Here is a 25,412-nt window from a genome sequence, read left to right on the forward strand (position 1 = left end):
CGGATGAGTGGCCAGGTAAAGCCTTCAATTTCTTCAACAACTATTTAGGGGTGGGGTTGCAGGCCTTACATCCTTGCAGGTGTCTAGGCCTTAAATATTTGCATTAATTATGATTAAAGAAAAAGAAAAGAATTGTGGGGCTAACCTCCCCAGCTCCCCGCCCCCCACCTTCCCAACCTCTCTCCCCCCCTGAGGCACAAGGTCCCTCACTCATCCATCGTGAGGTCAGTAGGTCAGTGACCTTTTCCCCGCTAGCGACGAATCGTAGCGAAGGGAAAATAAGAAGAAGGAAAAATGAGTCCGCTAATTTGAAAGGCATTACGGACAACAATCCCTGCAATGAACTTGGGCTGCATTCGGGAATCGCTATCATAATGAAGCAGCACTGTAGCAGTGATGACCCTTGTCATTGCGATGCTAGATACGATATAGGGGTTATTGATTGTCAGGGGAATAATGTAGGTTATTTGTTGATTCCTATTGAAGAGGGTTTGTATTTATGTGTATGTGTAATATATATATATATATATATATATATATATATATATATATATATATATATATATATATATAGACATATATGTATATTATATATTACAAAACATGAGATGCAACCCACTCAAGTACACTTAACTTCCAAGTGCCTATATGATTTACTCTTCATGGGGACGACAAGAACATGACTTCAGTTTGGCCCTAACTCCTGGTGGGCTGAGGAAGCGAGAGTCTTAACCACTATATATATATATATATATATATATATATATATATATATATATATATATATATATATATAGAGAGAGAGAGAGAGAGAGAGAGAGAGAGAGAGAGATAGAGAGAGAGAGAGAGAGATGCATTTTGCTCTCCTCTCCTCCCCATCTGTCATCTCGGTGCAAAACAATAACCTTATCACCACTGCTGTCTAGAATTAATAACCAGCCTTGCTATTGACAGCCTCCCTCTGTCGGTCTCGATTCAAACGCATCTGGAAAAGTGTAGTGTATAACTGCGACTTCGTTATCTGATCGAGAGATGCTTTGTAATTACTCACCTGTGAAACAACACATTTTTAAAATTTGCTCTGCGTCCTGTGTGTGTTGTTTTCTGTTGCCTCGCTGGTCGTTAATTTAGTCTGTTTGTTGTTGTGTCGAGGTAAGACCGTCATGAAATTGCGATAATTGAGTCTGATTTTTTATGTGATTTTATTTCATTTATTAATTAAATTTTTCCTCAGTTACGGGAATGGGGTCTTGTGCAATGTGTTTGTTGCGTTCAGTTTTTTTTTTTTTTTTTTTTTTTTTTTTTTGCACAATGCCAGAGGACATAACTCAATCAATCAATCAGTTATTTTTTCCGTTGTAATTGTTGATGTTGCTTTACATGTAAATAGATTGTGTGGAGTTTTCTGCTTTTATAAGTTATCAGGTGAAGTAAAGGTGGATAATTGAGTTCAGTTTACCCGCGAGTGATTTCAACCTTCGAGCCAGAAAAAACTATGATTTTAATTGAGATGCTTAAATATAAATAAAAATACAGATATATAAAATACTATAATTTTGATTTAGATAAATAAATGAAAATAAAAATACATATATATAAAACAGAGGCACTGAGCAGGCATTCCATATTATTTTTTTGGGGTAAATAAAAATACATATATAAAACAGAGGCATTTTGACATACATATCATATTAATTTTTTTGGGGGGAATTACTTTTGAAACTGTTACGATTCCGGCAGAAATCGCTGAGGGTATTAACCCTTCGATCCAGGCAGAATATCTGAGGGTATTACACCTTCGATTCCAGCAGAATATCTGAGGGGGTATTACACTTCGATTCAGGCAGAAATCTCTGGGGTATTACACCTTCGATTCCAGGCAGAAATCTCTGAGGGTATTACACCTTTGATTCCAGGCAGAAATCTCTGGGGTATTACACCTTCGATTCCAGGCAGAAATCTCTGAGGGTATTACACCTTCGATTCCAGGCAGAAATCTCTGAGGGTATTACACCTTCGATTCCAGGCAGAAATCTCTGAGGGTATTACACCTTCGATTCCAGGCCGAAATCTCTGGGGGTATTACACCTTCGATTCCAGGCAGAAACTCTGTATTACACCTTCCAAATTCCAGGCAGAAATATCTGAGGGTATTACCACCTTTGTTCCAGGCTTTAGAAATCTCTGGGGGTTTACACTTCGATTCCGGCCAGCTCTGGGGGTATTACCTTGAAATTCCAAGGCAGAAATCTCGAGGGTATTACCCCTCGATTCCAGGCCGAAATCTGGGGGGATTACACCTTCGTTCCAGGCAGATCTTGGGGTATACACTTCGATTCCGGCAGAAATCTCTGGGGGTATTACACCTTCGATTCAGGCCAGAAATCCTGTATTACACCTTCGTTCCGGCAGAAATCTCTGGGGGTATTCAAACCTCGATCCGGCAGAAATCTCTGGGTATTACACCTTCCGTTCCAGGCAGATCTCTGGGGGTTACACCCTTCGATTTCCAGCAGAAATCTCTGGGGGTATTACACCTTCGATTCCAGGCCGAAATCTCTGGGGGTATTACACCTTCGATTCCAGGCCGAAATCTCTGGGGTATTACACCTTCGATTCCAGCAGAAATCTGAGGGTTGCACCTCGATTCCAGGGCAGAACTTCTGAGGGTATTGCACCTTCCGATTCCGGCAGAAAATCTCTGAGGGGGTAATTACACCTTCGATTCCAGGCAGAAATCCTCTGTATTACACCTTCGATTCAAGGCAGAAATCTCGTTATTAAACACCCTTCGATTCCAGCAGAATCTCTGAGGTATTACACCTTCGATTCCAGGCAGAAATCTCTGAGGGAGGGGGGTATTGGGCACCTTCGATTCCAAGGCCAGGAAATCTCTTGAGGGTATTTACACCTCGATTCCGCAGAAATCTCTGGGGATTGGTTACTGGGCACCTTCGATTCCAGGCAGAAATCTCTGGGGGAGTATTACACTCGGGATCCAGCCAGAAAATCTCCTGGGGTATTACACTTCATTCCAGGCAAGATCTTCTTGGGAGGGTTATTACACCTTCAGATTCCAGGCCAGACATCTCTGGGGTAAATTACTCGATTCCAGGCAGAAATCTCTGGGTATTACCCTTCGATTCCAGGCAGAAATCCTTCTTGAAGTTATTACACTTCCGATTCCGGCAGAAATCTCTGGGGGTATTACAAACTTCGATTCCAGGCCAGAAATTCTAGGGGTATTACACCGTTCGATTCCAGGCAGACAAATCTCTGAAGGGGGATGGATTGACCTTACGTTCCAGGGCAGATCTTCTGAGGGTTATTACACCCTTTGATTCCCGGCAGCATCTCTGAAGTAGGTACACCCTTCGTTCCAAGCAGATCTCTGGGGGTATTACTTCGATTCCGGCCAGAAATCTCTGAGGGTATACCCTTCGATTCCAGCAGAAATTCTTTGAGGGGTATTACACCTTTGATTCTAGGCATAAATTCTCTGAGGGTATAACACCTTTGATTCTAGGCAGAAATCTCTGAGGGTATTAACACCTTTGATTCTAGGCAGAAAATTCTCTGCAGGGTAGGGTTTACACCTTTTGATTCTAGGCAGAAATCTCTGGGGGGTATTACACCTTTGCCTAGTAATTGCCTTTTGGGATTCTAGGCAGAAATCCTTCCTTGGTGGGGTATTACAACCTTGGGGGATTCTTAGGCAAGCAATTCCTTCTTGAAAAGGGTTATTACACCTTTCGGGGGATTCCAGGCAGAAATCTTCTTGGGGTTAAATTGGGGCACCTTCATTCCAGTCCGAATTCCTTCTTGAGGGGGTATTACCCTTCGAAATTCCAGGCCAACTCTCTGGGGGTTTATTTAACAAACCTTTGGGGATTCTAGGCAGAAAATCTCTGAGGGTATTTACACCTTTGATTCTAAGGGGCAGAATCTCTGGGGGAAATTTATTAACAAACCTTTAATTCTTTAGGCAGAAAATTCGGGCCTTGGGGTTAATTACACCTTTGAATTCTAGGGCATTAAATCTCTTGGGGGTTATTTAAACAAACCTTTGATTCTAGCAGAAATCCTCTGGGGTTATTAACACTTTGATTCAAGGCAAGAAATTCCTTCTGGGGTGGGGGGATTACCCTTGAAATTCAATACCTTTGATTCTAGGCGAGAAATCTCTGATGGGGTATTACACCTTTGATTCTAAAGGCAGAAATCTCTGAGGGTTTATTACAAACTTCCGATTCCAGGCAGAAATCTCTGAGGGTTATTTGCACCTTCGGGATTCAGTTCCGAAATCTCTGAGGGTTAAGGGGGTTACACCTTCGATTCCAGGCAGACTCTCCTGGGGTATTACCACGGTTGGGATTTCTAAGGCAGAAATCTCTGAGGGTTATTAACACCTTTGGGATTTCGAGGCAGAAATTTTTTTTCTCTGGGGGTATTACACCTTTATTCGGCAGATTTCGGCTGGGGGTATAACAACTTTTATTCTAGGCCAGATTCCTTCTTTTGTGGGGTTAATTACAAACCTTTGGGATTCCTAGGCAGATTCTCTTGTTATTACACCTTTGATTCTAGGCAGAAATCTCTGAGGGTATTACACCTTCGATTCCAGGCAGAAATCTCTGAGGGTATTACACCTTCGATTCCAGGCAGAAATCTCTGAGGGTATTACACCTTCGATTCCAGGCAGGAATCTCTGAGGGTATTACGCCTTTTCCCGATTCCAGGCAGGAATCTCTGAGGGTATACAACCTTCGATTCCAGGCAGGAAAAATCTCTGAGTGTTATTACACCTTCGATTCAGGCAGAAACTCTCTGATATTTACACCTTCGATTCCAGGCAGAAATCTCTATTGGGGGTATTACACCTTCGATTCCAGCAGAAATCTCTGAGGTTAATTACGCTTCGCGGGGGGGGGATTCAGGCAGAAATCTCTGAGGGGGTATTACGCCTTCGATTCCGGCCAGCAGAAATCTCTGAGGGTATTACGCCTTCGATTCCAGGCAGAATCTCTTAGGGTATTACGTTCGATTCCAGGCAGAGAAAGAAAATCTGAGAAATGATTACACCTTCATTCCAGCAGAAATCTCTGAGGGTATTACACCTTCGATTCCAGAAATCTCTGAGGGTATTACACCTTCGATTCCAGGCAGAAATCTCTGAGGGTATTACACCTTCGATTCCAGGCAGAAATCTCTGAGGGTATTACACCTTCGATTCCAGGCAGAAATCTCTGAGGGTATTACACCTTCAATTCCAGGCAGGAATAAATCTGAGGGGTATTACACCTTCGATTCCAGGCAGAAACTCTCTAGAGTATACACCTTCGATTCAGGCAGAAATCTCTGAAAGGGGTATTACACCTTCGATCCAGGCAGAAATCTCTGAGGGTATTACACCTTCGATCCGGCCGAAACCTCTGAGGTATTACCCCCCTTCGATTCCAGGCCGAAATCTCTGGGGGTATTACACCTTCGATTCCAGGCCGAAATCTCTGGGGGTATTACACCTTCGATTCCAGGCCGAAATCTCTGAGGGTATTACACCTTCGATTCCAAGCAGAAACTTTCTGAGGGATATTACACCATTCGATTCCAAGCAGATATCTCTGAGGTATTACACCTACGATTCCCGCAGAAATTTCTGAGGATACACCTCGATTCCAAGCAGAAACTCTGAGGATTCACACCTTCGATTCCAGGCAGAAATCTCTGAGGGTATTACACCTTCGATTCCAGGCAGAAATCTCTGAGGGTATTACACCTTCGATTCCAGGCAGAAATCTCTGAGGGTATTACACCTTCGATTCCAGGCAGAAATCTCTGAGGTATACACCTTCGATTCAGGCAGAAATTCTCTGAAAGTATTACCTTCGATTCCAGGCAGAAATCTCTGAGGGTATTGCACCTTCGATTCCAGGCAGAAATCTCTGAGGGTATTACACCTTCGATTCCAGGCAGAAATCTCTGAGGGTATTACACCTTCGATTCCAGGCAGAAATCTCTGAGGGTATTACACCTTCGATTCCAGGCAGAAATCTCTGGGGGTATTACACCTTCGATTCCAGGCAGAAATCTCTGAGGGTATTACACCTTCGATTCCAGGCAGAAATCTCTGAGGGGGTATTGCCACATTCGTTCAGGCAAAATCTCTGAGGGTATTAACACCTTCGATACCAGGCAGAAATCTCTGAGGGTATTGCACCTTCGATTCCAGGCAGAAATCTCTGAGTGTATTGCACCTTCGATTCAGGCAGAAATCTCTGAGGGTATTGCACCTTCGATTCCAGGCAGAAATCTCTGAGGGTATTACACCTTCGATTCCAGGCAGAAATCTCTGGGGGTATTACACCTTCGATTCCAGGCCGAAATCTCTGAGGGTATTACACCTTCGATTCCAGCAGAAACTACTGGGGGGTATTGCACCCTTCGAAAATTCCAGGCCGAAATCTCGGAGGGTTATTACACCTTCGATTCAGGCAAATCTCTTGAGGGGTATACACCTTGATTCTAGGCAGAAATCTCTTTGGGGGATTACACCTTCGATTCCAGGCAGAAATCTCTGGGGGTATTACACCTTTGATTCTAGGCAGAAATCTCTGAGGGTATTACACCTTTGATTCTAGGCAGAAATCTCTGAGGGTATTACACCTTTGATTCTAGGCAGAAATCTCTGGGGGTATTACACCTTTGATTCCAGGCAGAAATCTCTGAGGGTATTACACCTTGATTCCAGGCAGAAATCTCTGGGGGTATTACACCTTCGATTCCAGGCCGAAATCTCTGAGGGTATTTACCTTTGATTCTAGGCAGAAATCTCTGGGGGTATTACACCTTTGATTCCAGGCAGAAATCTGAGGGTATTACACCTTTGATTCTAGGCAGAAATCTCTGGGGGGGTACAAACCCTTCGATTCTAGGAGAAATCTCTGAGTGATAAACACCTTCCGATTCCAGGCAAATCTCTGAGGGTATTAACACCTTTCGATTCTAGGCAGAAATCTCTAGGGGGGTATACAAACCTTCCGATTCTCGCAGAAATCTCTGAGGGTATTACACCTTTGATTCCAGGCAGAAATCTCTGGGGGTATTACACCTTTGATTCCAGGCAGAAATCTCTGAGGGTATTACACCTTTGATTCTAGGCAGAAATCTCTGAGGGTATTACACCTTTGATTCTAGCAGAAATTCTCTGGGGGTATTACACCTTGATTCTAGCAGAAATCTCTGCGGTATTACACCTTTGATTCTAGGCAGAAATCTCTGAGGGTATTACACCTTTGATTCTAGGCAGAAATCTCTGAGGGTATTACACCTTTGATTCTAGGCAGAAATCTCTGAGGGTATTACACCTTTGATTCTAGGCAGAAATCTCTGGGGGTTTTACACCTTTGCCCTAGTAATACCGTTGATTCTAGGCAGAAAATCTCTGGGGGTATTACACCTTTGATTCTAGGCAGAAATCTCTGAGGGTATTACACCTTTGATTCTAGGCAGAAATCCTCCTGGGGGTATTACAAACCTTTGATTCTAGGCAGAAAATCTCTGAGGGTATTACACCACAGACTGGGACCTTTGATTCAGGGCAGAAATCTCTGAGGGGGGGGGGGGGGGGGGTATTAGCAATAACACGATTACTAGCAGGAAAATCTCTGAGGGTGGGTTAACCATTTACACCTTGGGAAACGATCTAGGCAGGAAAATATCTGAGGGTTATTCAACAAACTTTGAGAATTGGATTCCTTAGGGCAGGAATCGCTGAGGGTATTACACCTTTTGATTCCAGGCAGAATCTCTGAGGGTATGACACCTTTCTTTCGATTCCAGGCAGAAATCTCTGAGTGTTATTTGCCACCTTCGATTGTCCAGGCAGAAATCTCTGAGGGTATTGCACCCTTTCGATTCCAGGCAGATTTATCTCTGAGGGTATTACACCTTCGATTCAAAGTGCAGAAATCTCTGAGTGTTAATTGTCCAACCTTCGATTGCAGGCAGATTATCTCTGAGGGTAAATTGCACCTTTAGTCGAATTCAGGGCAGATATCTCTAGTGGTACTACACGGCTTCGGATTCAGGCAGATATCTCTGAGTGTATTGCACTTCGATTGCGAGGCAGATATCTCTGAGGGTATTTATCCTTTCGATTGCCAGCAGAAATTCTTCTGAGGGTATTGCCACCTTTCGATTCGCAGGCAGATTCTCTGAGGGTATTGCACCTTCGATTCCAGGCAGAAATCTCTGAGTGTATTGCATCTTCGATTCCAGGCACATATCTCTGAGGGTATTACACCTTCGATTCCAGGCAGAAATCTCTTGAGGATATTACACCTTTGATTCCATGCAGAAACCTCTGAGGGTATTGCACCTTCGATTCCAAGCAGAAATCTATATGAGGGTAACACCTTCCCCTCCCCCCCGATTCAGGCAGAAATCTTGGAGGGTATTACACCTCGATTCAGGCAGACATCTCTGATGGTATTACAGCCTTAATTCGATTCCAGGCGAGAAATCTCTGAGGGTATACACCTTCGATTCCAGGCAGAAATCTCTAAGGGTATTACACCTTCGATTACCAGGCAGAAATCTCTGAGGGTATTGACACTTCGATTCCTTCAGGCAGAAATCTCTGAAGGGTATTACACCTTCGATTCCAGGCAGAAATCTCTGAGGGTATTGCACCTTCGATTCCAGGCAGAAATCTCTGAGGGCATTGCACCTTACTTCTCGTAGTAGCACAGGTCTAGTTTTTTTTTATTTGGTTGTCCAAATCACAAACACCCTTTTTTAGAAACAAGACAAATAGGAACGCTAGTACAGTTTTAAAGAAGCCAGCATTGCAAAAAAAGATATAGGAAAGAAACAGTCAGCAGTGTAATATGTCAAGCTGTATCTTCAAATTTTAGATTACATCACCTTAGGAAGTTTATGTGTTGATTTTTTATCAAAACGAATGTTGACCAATTCGTAAATATGACGTCATTCCAGTTTTTTTTTTTTATGGCCAGGGCTGCAGATAGGTTAAATTTGTGTCAGAAGGCCCCAGTTTTTACAGATAATATTAACCAGCACAAGTACACATATATACAAAATGAGACAAAAGGGCCACCAACTTTCACAAAGCATAGCAACAGAGAAAAGTAAATTAGTGAATGATTGCATACACACATGCAATCATACGCAGTTATGGATAAAAATAAAAATAAAATGGTTATGGCATCAGCGTCGTCCGTCCATCTTGCAAGGAATCTGCCAATTTAACCGTGCACGCTGCTCTCCTGCAGGATTGGTTCATTATTATCAGTGTTATTGGATCTACTCCCCCCCCCCCCTACCCCCGGCAATATTCCTTCTTCCCACTTTTATTGTATTTTCCCATACCTGTGAACCCCCTCGCCAGGTCTCCTTTATACCCTTATTTTATCCTGCCTTACCCTATTCTATCCTGTGCCAGGTGGGATTCCAGTGTTCCTCGCCAAGACTCGTTACGTATGAATGAAACATCGTATTACTAAAGATTCCAATATTCCTTTAATCGTCACTTTTATTCGGATAATGTGGAAAAGTTGTCTTCATTTGTCTAATGGATTCCTGTTTTTTTATTTTTATGGTGAAGAATTCAGCGTTTTCTTTTATTACTTCCTGACAACCAAATGGTTAACCAAAAAATTTATCATTCCTGTTTTATTTATTTATGTATTTATTTTGTGAGGAATTCAATATTTACTTTTGTTGATTTTTGACAACCAAGTGGTTAACCAAATTTTTTTTATAATTCCTGCTTTTTTGGAAAATTATAAAATTTATTGCTTACTAACAACCAAACTGTTAACCAAAAAGTCCTTATCAACGTTACTTTTTTGGTGAAGAATTCAATCATTGGGGGGGGGGGTGGCAATAAAAAAAAATGAACAATTCTCCAAACAACCATTTTTTTATTTATTTATTTATTTATTTTTGCTATAAAAAAAGAACGATTCTCCAAACACCCTAGGCACCACCAACACCAACAACACCAACAACAACAACAACAACAACAACAACAACAACAGACAAACGCTTTTCGCGCCTCATTTGTCGGCAAGGCTGAATCCATTACCCGAAGAATTAGCCCAATTTTCGCTTGACCCTTTTTTTTTTTTTTTTTTTTTTTTTTTTTTTTTACACTTGGCACGGTTTTGGTTTCAGGGTCCATTACCAATCAAATGGGACACGATGATGACGGGCGGGCTGGAAACGCAATCTTTTTGTTGATGAGAGAGAGAGAGAGAGAGAGAGAGAGAGAGGAAATCGCCAGGTGCATTTCTGCTTGATTTATTATTTTTCTATATCATTGCGTCTCACGAGTTCAATTTCCATCTAGTTTTATTCATGTAGTATGCCTTTTTAACATGTACTGATAAGTACGTGTGATTGGCATGAGAGAGAGATAAGAGAGAGAGAGAGAGAGAGAGAGAGAGAGAGAGAGAGAGAGACTTCGCAAGGGAGCGTTTCTGCTTCTTTCATCCTTTTTTGCATCTTTGCGTCTAATGAAGTAAACATTCACCGTGTTGTAATTAGGCCTATATGCCTTTACGAAGCATTTACCTATCACTTCCGTATGCCTGGCGTAAAACAAACACTTTCTAAAACATAATCATTACTAAAAACAAACGCAAGCAATGTCAGTCAGACAAGCTAAAGCACTGGGGGCCGCTCGAGCGGCGTTGCTTGTGAAGGCGCTGTGCTTTCAGCCAATCAACGGCACTCGATGAATAACTTCCTCTTTATTTGGAGGCTCAAGTGGTAGACAAATCGGTGACCTGTTCAGCACGATTGATGGACAGGGGGAAGAGGAGACGGGTGGGGAACGGGAAGGGGGAAGGGGGGTTAGTTAGCGTCGTTTTCAATCGCGAAAGAAGTGTGGCTATCGTAGATTCACATCAACCGTGCATTTGATATCTAGGCCAGTCCCTTACGACTCTCCTGATTGGATGTTGATAAGCCAATCACAGAGCTGAAAACTGTCTCTCGAGAGAGTTCGCATTGGCAGGATGCATGTTCCACCTCTCCTGAGGGATACTTATGAAAGACGTATTCCTCAGGAGAGGTGGAACATAGATCCTACCCCTGTGAACTCTCGAGAGAGACCGAGAGTTTCCAGCCCTGTGATTGGCTTATCAACAGCCAATCAGGAGAGTCGTAAGGAACTGGCCTAGACATCAAATGCTCGGTTGATGTGAATCTACTGTAGTGGTAGCTACATTATAGACCCGCCTCGTAAGAAAGGGGAGACTATAGAATTCGTGGGTAACGGAATTCTAAATATTTACGCCAGACGGAAAAATAAATGGTAATTGAACAGGGCAGTCAAGGAATAGGGACTTCAAGTATAGTATTTATTTATTTATTTATTTATCTATTAAAGCAAGTACTCTTTATTTATTGAATTACTACAATTTATTAACGTTAGTATTTATTTATTAAAGTAAGTGCTGTTTATTTATTAAAGTAAGTATTTATTTTTTAAAGTAAGTATTTATTTATTAAAGTAAGCACTTGTTATATATTAAAGCAAGTGCTATTAATTAAATTGGCATTTATTTTTTAAAGTATTATTTATTTATCAAAGTAAGTACTATTTACTTATTAAAGTAAGCACTATTTATTTATTAAAGTACGCGATATTAATTTATTGAATTAATTACTAATTATTGATTAAAGTAAGTACTATTTTTTTATTATAATAAGTATTTATTTATTAAAGAAAGTAGTACTTATTTATTGAAGCAAGTAATATTTATTTATTAAAGTAAGTACTGTTTCTTTATTTGACATTTTCACTCCATCGTGATGCTATTGTTGTGGTAGGGAATGACCTTTGAAACGGCTCCTTTAAATTTTTCCTAAGTTTTTTTTTTCAAGTGAATTTATAGAACGGCTCCTCCATCCGCCTGCTAGCCTCAACTCTCATTTGTACCCACCTGTTACACCCCGTCCCCCCTACCCGCTTGCGATGATCAGGCAACCCTTTGTTTTCATAATCTTTGCCCATTCCTACCTCCTCCTCCTCCTCCTCCGCTCTCTCTCCTCTCCTTTCTCCCCTCCATCCTACTTCATCCTAGATTCATCCCGTTTCAACACCCATCGTGAAATCCCCTTCATTTTCCCCTCCCCTGCCCTTCCCTTCCTTCCCTCCCCCACTCTCACATACCTCTCTCCATTTATTATGGAAATGTCAGCGAAGTCTGGATAGTTTTTTTTTTATGTTTGCTGTTGGTTCAAGTGTGAATGAAACACAGTTAGATCGAGAAGTATAAGAATAATAATAGAGTATCTGTGGCCTGCAGATTCGTAGTGTTTAGTACTGTATTTTTATTTTTATTTTAATATATTTTTATTGTTGTTTAGTGTTGACATCTCGGTAAACATTTGCTATATGAAATCTTCATAATGTCGAAGGAGCGACGCCCCTTAATTAACTGGTGCACGTTATTGCATTTAATATCATACGAATTGTAATTGCCTAGAGATCGCGTGTGAGACACACACAGAGACTCAATACTCTGTTAAAGAGAGACGCAAGATTCAGTTGATATTATATTCGTCGCACCAGAGCTCCCGGTTGGCTGCAAGTTTCAGTGCCTTTACCAGGGGAAGTTCAAGTCAGTGAGTAATTGACACGATTTTACCTTTGCAATTTTTTGGCGTCAGTTATTGTTTATGTTCTTTCTGGGTGATGGACAGACGATTAGGATGAAAGGACAGGGTTCAAAACTGTCAGCTATTCTTGGTGTGACATGATTATTATTCGTTTGTCCAGGAATTAGAGAAAGGGCTCTTTCACAGTGATAGTCTTTCCGACCTGACGGCCTCTCCTAGCATCAGTTCACTGTGTTTTCCTGTCCTGGACAGTATACAAGTCATTCTTAATTTCACTTTTGGGTTCGTATTCTGTCCTGAAATCATTATTTCCATGTCCTAAAACTGGAATCTTCATGTCCCAGAACTGGAATCTTCATGTCCCGGAACTGGAACCTTCATGTCTTAGAACTGGACTCATGTCCTAGAACTGGACTCTTCATGTCTTAGAGCTGGAACCTTCATGTCCTAGAACTGGAATCTTCGTGTCCTAGAACTGGACTCTTCATGTCTTGGAATTGGACTCTTCATGTCCTAGAACTGGAATCTTCATGTCCTAGAACTGATCAATATAAAATGTTTTCCCCAAGAACTTGGCCAGAAGATGGTATTTCGTGGCAGGCGTTCCAACCAGACAGTGTTTCTTGGTTGGCAGTCTACCTTAGGATTAATAGAATTTATCATAATACGACACTGAACAGACGACCCAAGCCTATGAAGGCATTAGTCATGAAATGATATCAGTTTCTTGGTTAAGAGCCTGCCAAGAAATCAGTTGAACTCTACCCCTTGTCCTGGCAGTGGACAGGAGATTGGCATACGTGGAAGTGGTTCACCGAGCAGTCTTATATGGTCGCAGTTCGCCTTAGAATCGATATCCTCGTACTGCTGCGAATTTGTGACCCCGCCAGACGGGGTGAGGTCTGAAGGAAATTTGGTTTCTTTCTGCATACGTGATAGTTTGTTCCATGTGCATTGAGCATTAATTTAAATTATAACTCGTTTGGATATCTTGAAACAAAGTGAGGTAGGAGTGAAAACATATAAATAAGTAATTAGTAGTTGAAATCAATCGACATAAGGTGATAGAAGCAATAAATCTACCCAATTCAATCAAAACAAACAGACGATATATAGTAAACTGAGCCAGAATACACGCCGTCTTTCAAAGCTCTCGGTCTCTCTCATAGAGGGAGAAATCAAGTGCTTGCCTTTAAGAAATCAAACCTCTCCCTCTTATTACATTGCAGGGAAGTCCTTTGACATTCACGGATCATTTCGTGTCTGCAAAAGAAGGTTCCATAAATGAAATTCATAACGGCATTGCCAGTGCACTTGTTGAAAGTTTTTCCATGTTTCTCCACTGGAGCAGGCTACCATGAATAAATGGGTGCCGTTGATCCAGTGATATGGGATGACAGACAGTTCACATACTAACGGACAGCCTAGATCTCGGCCATCAGCGAAGGATAAGTGCACATTATCATGACTGACGTCTCTGTCATGACCAAGATTGGCGCCGCGAATGTTGGCGCCAGAACAAAAGTTTAACAAAAGTGGAAATCAACTGTGACTGAATTATTGTCTTAGGTCCCTTACTTGCCAGGACTGGCACATTTTGACTTTTATCTACTGTGTTGAAAAATATGCAAGAATTGCTTTTCTCATGTAGCACTTTCTGGGTAAGGCTTAGGACTTTCGTCATACGCACTCCATACCCTCAAGAAAAGTAGGAATGGCCAGTTTCAAGGGGCTCTAGCACCATTCTTAGATAGGATCAGGGCACTTAGAGACTTGTAGGTCGTGAAAAGGATGCTAAAACCAGTTATGAGTTACGGATGTAAACCTTTGAGTTTTTGTAACTTTTTTTTTGATGGATTCAATTTTGGGGGGAGGGGGGTTGGCGGGAGAGAGATGACCCAAGAGTTTAATAGGAGGGATTAGAGTGTGAAATAGAATGACATCCAGGATATATTTTTAGGGCAGTTTTCCCGAGTGTTTTTTATTCATTTTTTTATATTAATCATATTGCTCCATAGACTTGAGGATAGCATTTTATTTAAAGATAGTGTTTGTCCATCGTAGGAGGTATACACTCACAAATACTTGACCATTATTATTATTATTATTATTAATTATTATTATTATTATTATTATGATTATGATTATTATTATTATTATTATTATTATTATTATTTTCAACTCCCTGGTGTGGATGGCAGATGGCATCCAGGTGTCGATGCCATCTAGGTGTGGATGCCATCCAGGTGTGGATGGCAGAAGACCCACAGAAAGAGAGAGAAAAAAATGATTGAAATACATTTTCCGACGACTTAAACGAGAGAGAGAGAGAGAGAGAGAGAGAGAGAGAGAGAGAGAGAGAGAGAGTATAGAAGCAGTAACGAAATATAATCGAAGAATTGAGGCGGATGGCAGCTAATAAGTGAACCCGTTTTGTTCCAATCCCTTGCATCAGCGTGATGCATATTTCAAATGCCTGTGGTGTTTTGGGGAGGGGGGCGTCCATTACAGATAACGAGGCACAAGTGGCCGACTGACTGTATGGTTGCAATATGTTTTCGAGATCTGTCCCTTAATTTTGTTAATAGAAATTCTATTTACGTCGTGAAATGTTGTTTGCAAGTGTTGCGCATTGCGGCGCTATTTTTTTATTTTTTTTTATTTGCTGTTGTTTTGTTTGTATTTAGTATATTTTTATTGTATTTTACTCTGTTTTCTTTTATTATTATTATTATTATTATTATTATTATTATTATTATTATTATTATTATTATTATTATTATTTTATTAAAAGTAATGGCCACTTCAGCAGTGTTACACTTGTAGAGATTCTTCTCTACTTTACGAATAGCGGCTTTTTCCATGCTACTTAAACAGGCTAGTAGAGCGCCTATAGAGGTCATGATCAAATATAGAGTCAAAATAGGTGTATATGTAAGGAGGACGGACACCACACCAAGATCAGTCCACCCTCAGCTTCCCAGCCCGAGGATGTCTGGTCTGGCAGCTCCAGACGAAAGCTCGCTTTAAGAGAGAGAGAGAGAGAGAGAGAGAGAGAGAGAGAGAGAGAGAGAATCGTTAATGACTTTGATGACTATGGTATCATAGTTTATCTGTAAAATTCAAATATATACACCTATTTTGACACTGTATTTGATCATGACCTCTATAGGCGCTCTACTAGCCTGTTTAAGTAGCACGGAAAAAGCCGTCGTAAAATAGAGAAGAATCTCTACAAGTGTAACGCTGCTGAAGTAGCCATTACTTTTAATAAGGTATACTTGAGAGAGGGTCTGCTTCCTAAGTACACTATTATTATTATTATTATTATTAGTTATTATTATTATTATTATTATTATTATTATTATTGACATAAAGTTGACGAACATTCACAATCCAGAGAGAGAGAGAGAGAGAGAGAGAGAGAGAGAGAAAGAAATATTGATCTGCGGGCCATTTGTTTACTCCCAATCCAGCAACGATTAATGAGAGAAACGGGGAAGAAACAAAGCCGGACAAAGTTCGGTCATTATTCATATAAGGCATGCTGTTTTTAGTTGCGCCTGGGGAGCCATGGAACGGGCCTGGTAGCGTATTGAAATTAATGAAAATAAGAAGAAGAAGAAGAAGAAGAAGAAGAAGAAGCGTTTAACCTTGATGGGAAGTGTTTACAGAAGTTATCGGCTTTTCGTAATAATAATAATAGTAACTTTATTTAAAAACTGGCCAATATTCATATTGGAAATGAATTGACAGGATGTGGGAATGTCTTATTTTTTATTATTTCTAATTTTTTATTATTTCTGGTGGCTGGCATATCAGAGCCCGTGTTCGTCGACTGTTATATACATACTGTATACTGGTATATGCAGGAAGGCTGAATACCTTCCTGTATACCCGTATACAGTATGCCAGTCGATGAATCCTGTATGATTCACGGATTGATATACCAACCACCAGAATTCCTGATTTTTTAAAAATAAAATAACATAAAATGAATTCGCTAGACGCAGCCATTCTCTTTAACAGAAAATGTTTGAAAAAGTGCCTTTCTCCAAGAAATGATAATGGTAGTGATAATAATTTGGCCTTGGCAGGAAGTGTTAACACAAGGTATTAGCCTTCTGTATATTAAAAGATAATATTAATGGTAATAAGTTCATCTTGAGTGGAGGTATTTATAGAAGGTGTTGACCTTTCATGTAATAATAATAATAATAATAATAATAATAATAATAATAATAATAATTTTACCTTGACAGGGAGCATCTTACAGAATGTATTACCTTCTCACATAATAATAATAATAATAATAGTAATAATAATAATAATAATAATAATAATAATAATAATAATAATAATAATAATCCTCTTAAAGAGGGTGGCTCTGGAGACTAACTTCGACTCTCCAGATCATCTCCACCAAGGTTGCAACCCACAAGAGTCGGCTAACTACCAGGTACGAAATTCACTGCTTATGCCAACGTGGTATTCAACGAAATGGGCCTTACGTGTTCCGAATCGTCTTGCTGGTCAAGCGAGAGTCCAAAATATATTCCTTTTAGTACGTAATGCATTTTCATACGGGCTTATTAATAATAGGAAATGATAATGGTAATAATGGTAATATTAGACTATTTCAGCTCAGGTGTCGTGAAGGCAAAAAAAAAAATAATAAAAAATGAATAAAAATATGCCATAACAATAGAGTGAGGGATGAAGGGAGTTGTTCCTTATGGGCAAAAATCTGTAAATTAGAGACCGGTTATAATTAGCATCCCGAGGTCGTTAGGTTTCATTATTTATTCCGTAAATTAACAAAGCGATTAAAAAAAACAATTAAAGTTATGAGTAGGGGAAGACGATAATATCGAGGACTGATTAATATAATGGCGGCGATATTGTAACGAATTGAAAACGCATTACTTGATTGTTCCAAATACTTTTTTTTTCGTATGAAGGTAGTGCCGTCAGTGCCCCTTCACGGGGTGCACTGTAGGCATTACTAAAGTTTCTTGTAAGGTCCCTTCGGCCCCCTATAGCTGCAACCCCCTTCATTCCTTTTACTGAACCTCCATTCGTATTATCTTTCTCCCATATTGCTATCCACCCTCTTTTTACAGTTATTTCATCGTGCAACTGAATGACCTCATAGGTCCCAGCGCTTGGCCTTTGGCCTAAACTCTATATTGCATTCCATTCCAAATATTTTTACTCACTCACGATGTTAGCCGTCTTTAGGGACAGTTGTGTGAATGATTGCCACTTCCACCGGCCTCCCAAGGGCAGTCGTAAGTTGCAATCTTGTTCACAGGGGGTCGTATGTGCCAATGGGGAAAATGTCTTTAAATTTGAAGATTCATTTTCGGAGGTCTATCCATTTAGTTAATTCATCTCTCCAGAAACCTCTTGCCAAAGAAAAGGTAGAAGTGATTCTTGCCAAATAGATGCTCCAGCGCCGTGGGCCGGGCACAGACCACTGATACTGTTAACCTCTCCAGAAAGTACTTGCTAAGAGCTGACTCAAGCGCTCACTCCCAGCGTCATGACATATCCCTATAGCCTTATGGAATGAGCCACAGAACGTTTAACATTTTACCGCCACAATTCTTCTGTAGAACTCCTTCCAACATCCAAATTAGGCTCTGATTCCTGCTCACATCACTGACTTGAGTCATGCTAAGCCATGCACTCTGCCAGCCAAAGCAGACTGAACCAAGCTTAGCCAAGGAGTTCTGTGTAGGAATTGTAGAGGTGGCCATGTTATAAGAGCTGATACTAGTTCAGGGCCAATAGTTTTAATCTGTATTGGGTAGTTCTTGCAATGTACTGTGCAAGGGTGATTGTAGGTATGCCTGGTGGATTCAATTTTGCAGACCTCTTGATTTTTTCCCTTTTACTTCAAGGCTTATATCTTTGGTCTTCTGTCTCCCGGGAATGTTTATTTCCTGTGCGTTTCTTGCGTTTCCAATTCCGAAGCTGTCACTGAAATTGAGTAAGATATTGAAGCCCAGAGTTTTGGAAATGATTATAATATAATACAGTTTCTTGGACAAAAGGGCTAACGTTGTAGATATTTTGTTTAATACGACTTCTGCATTCATTTCGCCTTTGTGAAGTGATAATCCCTTGGTGACTTTTTCCCGTCCTTCATAGACGCATCATGTTTCACCTAGTGTGAAGATCTGATAGCAATTTGAGCCATTACGGTACAGCCATCACAGCCATCACAGCATCCACCGCGTCATAACCAAAGCAATAACAGTATAACTTCACTCATACTGGAGTTATGGTAATGAGAGAGCAGCGATACCATCAGTGACTACACGAAACGCCGAGCACATTACCGAAATAGCTGCTGGAAAATATTGAGGACCCGATGGGAATCGGGTATTGATCATACCTGCCAGAGGGTTGGAGTCTCCAAATGAGTCCTAATTATAATTTTTTTTTTTTTTTTTGCTTTCTTTTTTGTTTACCAACAACCCGGGCGCAGCTTTAAGATCACTTGACCCACTATCTTTCCAGTTCCCTAAATTCGTAATCGAGTCGTAAAACGACCTCGATATGTTCAGAATTTTTGGTCTTGGATGATTTGTTAAGGGAAAGGAAGCTGAAACTCTGAGAGTAAAAAAAAATTAATATTACACACACACACACACACACACACACACACACACACACACACACACACACACACACACACACTTCTCAGAAGGAAAATATTTCTCACTAAATCATCTACTGGATTTCAGAAATTCATTTAATAATTCAAAACTGATAAAACTGCTTCGCACTGTGTGATAGACATCGTCTGTGGGTAGTATAACGAAATTTTGTTATTGTTGTTATTATTTTTTATTAAGCTGATTCTATGCCAGCACGGGCTCTTGCTAGACACTTTGCTAAGGAAAACATGAAAGCTTAAAAAAAAAGGCTAATGTTTTCACCGGTTTGCGAACAGAGAAAAAGTTAGTCTGCAACTATCCCTGATGATTAAGTAGGCCTTGTACCCCGAACTTCTCTCTCTCTCTCTCTCTCTCTCTCTCTCTCTCTCTCTCTCTCCACACACACACACACACACCCATTACATTTGACCTAGGGGTTTAACTGTTGTATACTCTTGTTTTTTTTTATCTTTCTTGATTATTTTTTACAATCTCTTGTCATTTTATTCCTCTTTAGTGACTCTCAATCTCTCCTCGGTGACAATTTAAATGTCAGTATGGGAGGTAAAATATAATCACACTGAATTTGCACACTGATGTGGAATTATTTTACATATAGTAATTGAGACTGCCTGTCCCATAAAGAGGCTGTCTAATTTCTGCTCTAAGATTCGCGGTAAAGGAGGTGGAATATGGCCCTCTGGTGCGTGCTCGCCAGTCTAAGCAACAACGAGAAAGCCGTCATCAGAAAGATAGAGAAGACTCTTTATAAGATTAATAGTGCTGAAGCAGCAGTTATTTTTAACAAAATATTATTATTATTATTATTATTGCTGTGACCATGTTTATCCTTGTTACTGCATCTTGCGTTGTCTGTTGTACCAGCATTTTGTAGTTGTTTATAACCACGATCTGAAATAAGGTCTATTGTTATTATTATTATTACTATTATTATTATTATTATTATTATTATTATTATTATTATTATTATTATTATTATTGTTTATTTATTTATTTTTATTAAAAATAATGGTTATTTCTGGCGCTTTCATTTTGTGTAGAAGTTTCTCTATTCTTCTTATTACTGACTTTTCTTCTGTACTCAAATTGGCTATTAAAACTCCAAATGGGATTCATGTCAAAAAGGTGGTAATTGCCAAATTGAATATATTTTACAAAATGAATTTTGTATGATATATTCAATTCGACCAAATGAATATATTATACAAAATGAATGATGTATAATATAATCAGTTTGACAAATACCACGTTTTTTTCACATGAATCTCCCATTTGGCGTTTTAATAGCCAATTTGAGTACAGAAGAGTTGTCAGTAAATAAGAAGAATGGTGAAACTTCTATACAAAATAAACGCGACGGAAATAGCCATTATTTTCAATAAAACCTTTGTTAATGAATGTCTTCTATATTATTGTTTTTATTGTATTTTTATTGTGTAAACGTACATGGCATCTTCAAGGCGAATAAACGAATTCAAGATTTGTAAACGAGATAAGTATAATGTATGTATATTACAGCGCACGACACAACCATGGTGAATTGATCAATTGAAAGCCGAGTCCCGTCTCATCATAATTTAAGGTTTCAGGAGCCTCGGCTTTCATGATTTGAATATCGATCGACACCCGAGAGGTTTGCGCAACACTCTCAACAATGCACGAGTTACACTTATTCAGGGAGTGTGACAAGCTGACCTTCCCAAAAGTCAGTGACTGCGGCAGATATTAGGAGTCTGGTGTGAGGGAGACAGTTTTGTTAGGAGGAAGTTCTCCTCGAGTGAGTATAGTAGTAAATAGTAGTGAATAATGAGTATTTACTACCAACCTTGCGTTACGTAAAACTGAAAATACCCCATTTTATGACTTGTTCGTTGTAATGGTATGGCGACTTGTTCTCCCTTGAACACGCGGTAACGTTGAATTTAATTTTTCTTAATATTTTTTTAAGAGTTCTGGGTTTTTGGTAAATGTGAATAATCTCATTTTAAAGACTTTTCAAGGAACAGAAAGGCTATACTTTTCTGTTGCCTCACCATTACACACACACACACACACACACACACACACACACACACACACACACACATATATATATATATATATATATAATATATATATATATATATATATATATATAAAGTATTACATGTAAATAAATTCTAATCAAAACGGCAAACAAGTAATATGAAAACATATTATAACCTCGGGTACAAATGCGGGACGCCGGTCATAATGTAAACTGGAGTGAGGACAAGCTGTTTTTAGTTGTATTTCTGCTTACGCAAGAAAGATTCTGGAATCCGCCATCATTAGTCAGACTGGGAATAGGAATATATATCACAGGGTCACCAGATTCGAGACTATACGCGGACGATTTGGATTTTGAATATTTCTCAAACATTATATTCATCCCGTGTGTAAACTAATGATGACCCAAGGAGATGTTGCAAGTCTTGAGAGCCTCTCTATCATGGGACGAGAAAGTTAGTTGCTGTCTACCATATCTTATCTTTCCGAAGAAGCTGTTTCGCTCCCGCATATTTTATATTAATATTGAAGTCACCTGTGCCTTCTGTCCCAATTTGACTTGTGCCCCAGAGGTAAAGAAACCTCAAACAAATATGTGAATTTCTGTTGGTTTTTGTTTTTATGGACAATCAGATTTCACACACACACACACACAACACACACACACACACACACACATATATATATATATATATATATATATATATATATATATATATATATATATGAAAGGCCCATTACAACACTTGCATGGTGGGAGTCAGTCCACCGAAATACAGTCCATAACTTTAAACCTGAGAGTTTTAATGGACCTTTATGCTTGTAGACGTATCCTGTTTTAACAGAAGAATTTATTTACGTATATATATATAATATATATATATATATATATATAATATATATATATATATATATATATATATATTGTGTTTACTTCCTGTCCAATATTCCTTTTCATGTAATTTTGTAAACACCAGAGTCTCGAGGTCGACCAAACCACCTCCACCACCTCTGGCACCATCTTTTTTTCTTTATTTCCTTCCTTCGCATCGCTCGCGTCCCAAAGAGAACCTCACCTCGGGTACTCATTCTCGCGCGCAAGCGTTGCGCACCCCCTTAACCTTTGCATTAAGTTCGCCGCCCCCTCATCAGGTCAACTTTAAACTCGAGTGACGGAACACAACCTGAGATCATGTCTCGTTTGACGAGGGCTTTTACCTTTCCCGGGTATTGTCTCCCATAACAGAGAACGTCATTGATTTGAGGGCATTGTTTTCGTTTTCGTCGATAGATATAATAATCGATGCTTTCATGGGTCCCCGATACTTTGTCAAAGCCACACCGCCGATGTATAGTCGTTGGACGCATGCGGCTTTGTGGGAGATTTTTAATGTGACGGCGGGGAAAAAAAATTCTTAGGTATTGTTTGTTGTTATTTACTTCATAGGCATTATTCGGCATAATGGTATGTCAAACGTGTTGACTCGAGAGATGACGATGTAATTATATCCCTTCTTTCTGGCCGGGCGCTTGCAAATACATCGAGGCCAGCTTAGGATTCTTACTTATTTTATTTTATTAAAATTCGTGGACGTGCTCTGCTCAGAGGCTCGGCTCTCTCTCTCTCTCTCTCTCAAGAGAGGAGAGAAAACATCTGCGCATAACCCTAACCCTGTTTACCCGAGACATCTATGGTTGGAATCACAAAGGGAATGAATAAATAAAAAAAATTACTTTTCCCAAAACCGTCACCAAACAGCATCGCTCTGGTGCCGACTCCCAAGGAAAATTCGCTCCGTCAAAGGTCAAGACCAAACGGAAGTTCAAAGGTCAGCGGGAGAGCTCTTTGATCTACCCGAGAGGTCGTACCACCGCGTCGCTTGGATTCGCAGCGGCTTAAAGTGATTACATGCAACGGATACCGCGACTTTTTTTTTTCCTTAGTCGGCGACTTTTTTTTTTTTTTCGATCCAGTAGCCTTGTTTGTTCTAGGCTTCGTATGCAATTTGGCAGGTGTTGGGATATATTCGTTTCATGTCTTTGTTTGGTTTCGCTCGTATATACGTATATGCAATATTTTCAGCTTTTATATTTTATTGTTCTTATTTTTTTTTTCTTTTGCTTTATTTTTTTCATTGGGTTTTATTGTAATTTTCTCTCTCATTCTGGAAGACATTTCTTCTTATCTGAAACCACACGACTTTGTCTTCATCTTCGAATACCTCATAAAGCTCCCCTCCCACCCTCCATCACCCCCACCCCCGTCAGTCCCCCTCCCCTTACTCATCCATATTTATTTCCTCCTCTCTCTCTCTCTCTCTCTCTCTCTCTCTCTCTCTCTCTCTCTCTCTCATTTTTCGTCATTTCCTAATTATATATGAAGCCAATTGCATCCAGCATCCAATGTTGAACTCTCTCTCTCTCTCTCTCTCCTCTCTCTCTCTCTCTCTCTCTCTCTATCTGGCCACAGCACACACGGGAAGCTACAATGAAACCATTTTTGTTCCTTGAATAAGTAAGTTTAGACAGCACGCCTCAGTTGTAGACCTTTCCTGCCCCAAAGTTGGGTCTCCGTGTAGACAATCTGGAACACCTGGAGGAGAAAATTTATGCCGAGAATTTATGAATAAATATCACAAGAACAAGCGAGAGAGAGAGAGAGAGAGAGAGAAACTCCAAGTCATTCTCAGCTAATTTAAATTTCATTTGTTCAGTGGTTAAGAAAATGTGCATATATATATATATATATATATATATATATATATATATATATATATATATATATATGTGTGTGTGTGTGTGTGTGTGTGTGTGTGTATACAGTATGTATACATACACACGCATATACGGCTTTTATGTAACAAAATAAGTCTATTTACATTCAAAATAGCTCCAGAGACCAGGATTCAAATCTCGGGAGGAAACTTGACTTGGGCACGTCTCCAGGAAGATATCTTTCGTGAATTGAGCACCCGGAGGCTGGTTAACTCTGGTGAGTTGCTGCCTAGTTGGGAGAGTGTGTGAGGGTAGCAACTTCATCCTTAAGAAAAAGAAAAAAAAGAAAGAAAAAAAAAAAGACTTGTGGAGACCCAGAGGTTTAATCTAAGGGCGGAGAGTCCTAGCGCTGCTGTAATAGGTCTAGGTTCAAGTAAGCACTGCGTCACGTTTTCTTTGTATGCCCAAAGTATTTCACAATAATCTTGGGAAAATTATACTCAAAAGTTACATAAAAAATTGGGTAGTGGGTAAGTGTATGTTTGTGTGTAATATATTCCGTTTAGCAAATTTTTCGTATTGATTACAGCCTATCCTGGTTGTCGTTTAATGAAAAATTTCTCTGCCGTAATATAGCCCACAAAGTATAAATCGTACTACACAACTGAAAATAGTAACGCTTTAACCGTTACCTCCTGATTTTCTTTTGGGTAATTCCAATCAACTACTATATCATTTTCATGTGTTCTCTCTTCAGGTGGAACAAATCCAGGCTGAGTACAAGGTTCGCGCCCTTCAGTTGCATCCTGACAAAAATCCCGACGACCCTGATGCGGAAGCTCAGTTCCAAAAACTGCAGGTAGGTGGCAGCACTCTACGGGTGTTCCGTTTTTATAGTACTAATGTATCCGTAGTTTGTATCTCCGTTGTGTTTATGGCTAAGTCACAATGCCATGAAGGCGTAATTGAGATAACCAGAATAAGTGCATTATTATTTTTTTCGAGGTTCCACAAGGTTTTTGATGGCGTATACGAACCAGACTTTATTTTATACAAGAATTTACAGGAGAGGTCAGAAAAATCTGTGAACTAAGAGTCTTATGGTTTGGTCAAAATTTGATATCGAAAGTTTTTGCAGTAACTAATAAAACCCATAAATTTAAGTGATTTGATTGCTTGCATTACTGAGAATGATATTAGAAGGCAAATATATAATACAGGGGACATTGAGAGTTATTCAGATACTCTTATTTGCAATGGACTTCTTTACGGTATATTTTAGCCTACGTGGACTCTTGTCTCTGTTATATACAAGATGACTCGGATGGT

The 25,412-nt window shown here is 39.8% G+C and overlaps 1 protein-coding gene across 1 annotated transcript in view; it reads left to right on the top strand.

Annotated features, from left to right (window-relative positions):
* The window catches only part of LOC135197771 (J domain-containing protein-like), a 59,848-nt gene that overhangs the window by 26,527 nt on the left and 7,909 nt on the right, over window positions 1–25,412 (top strand). Inside the window, exon 2 of the mRNA XM_064224864.1 lies at window positions 24,841–24,942. Coding sequence (XP_064080934.1) covers window positions 24,841–24,942 — 102 coding nt within the window. The remainder of the gene's footprint in view (window positions 1–24,840; window positions 24,943–25,412) is intronic.

Source organism: Macrobrachium nipponense, chromosome 21, assembly GCF_015104395.2.
Source record: "Macrobrachium nipponense isolate FS-2020 chromosome 21, ASM1510439v2, whole genome shotgun sequence".
NCBI classification, from domain to species: domain Eukaryota; kingdom Metazoa; phylum Arthropoda; class Malacostraca; order Decapoda; family Palaemonidae; genus Macrobrachium; species Macrobrachium nipponense.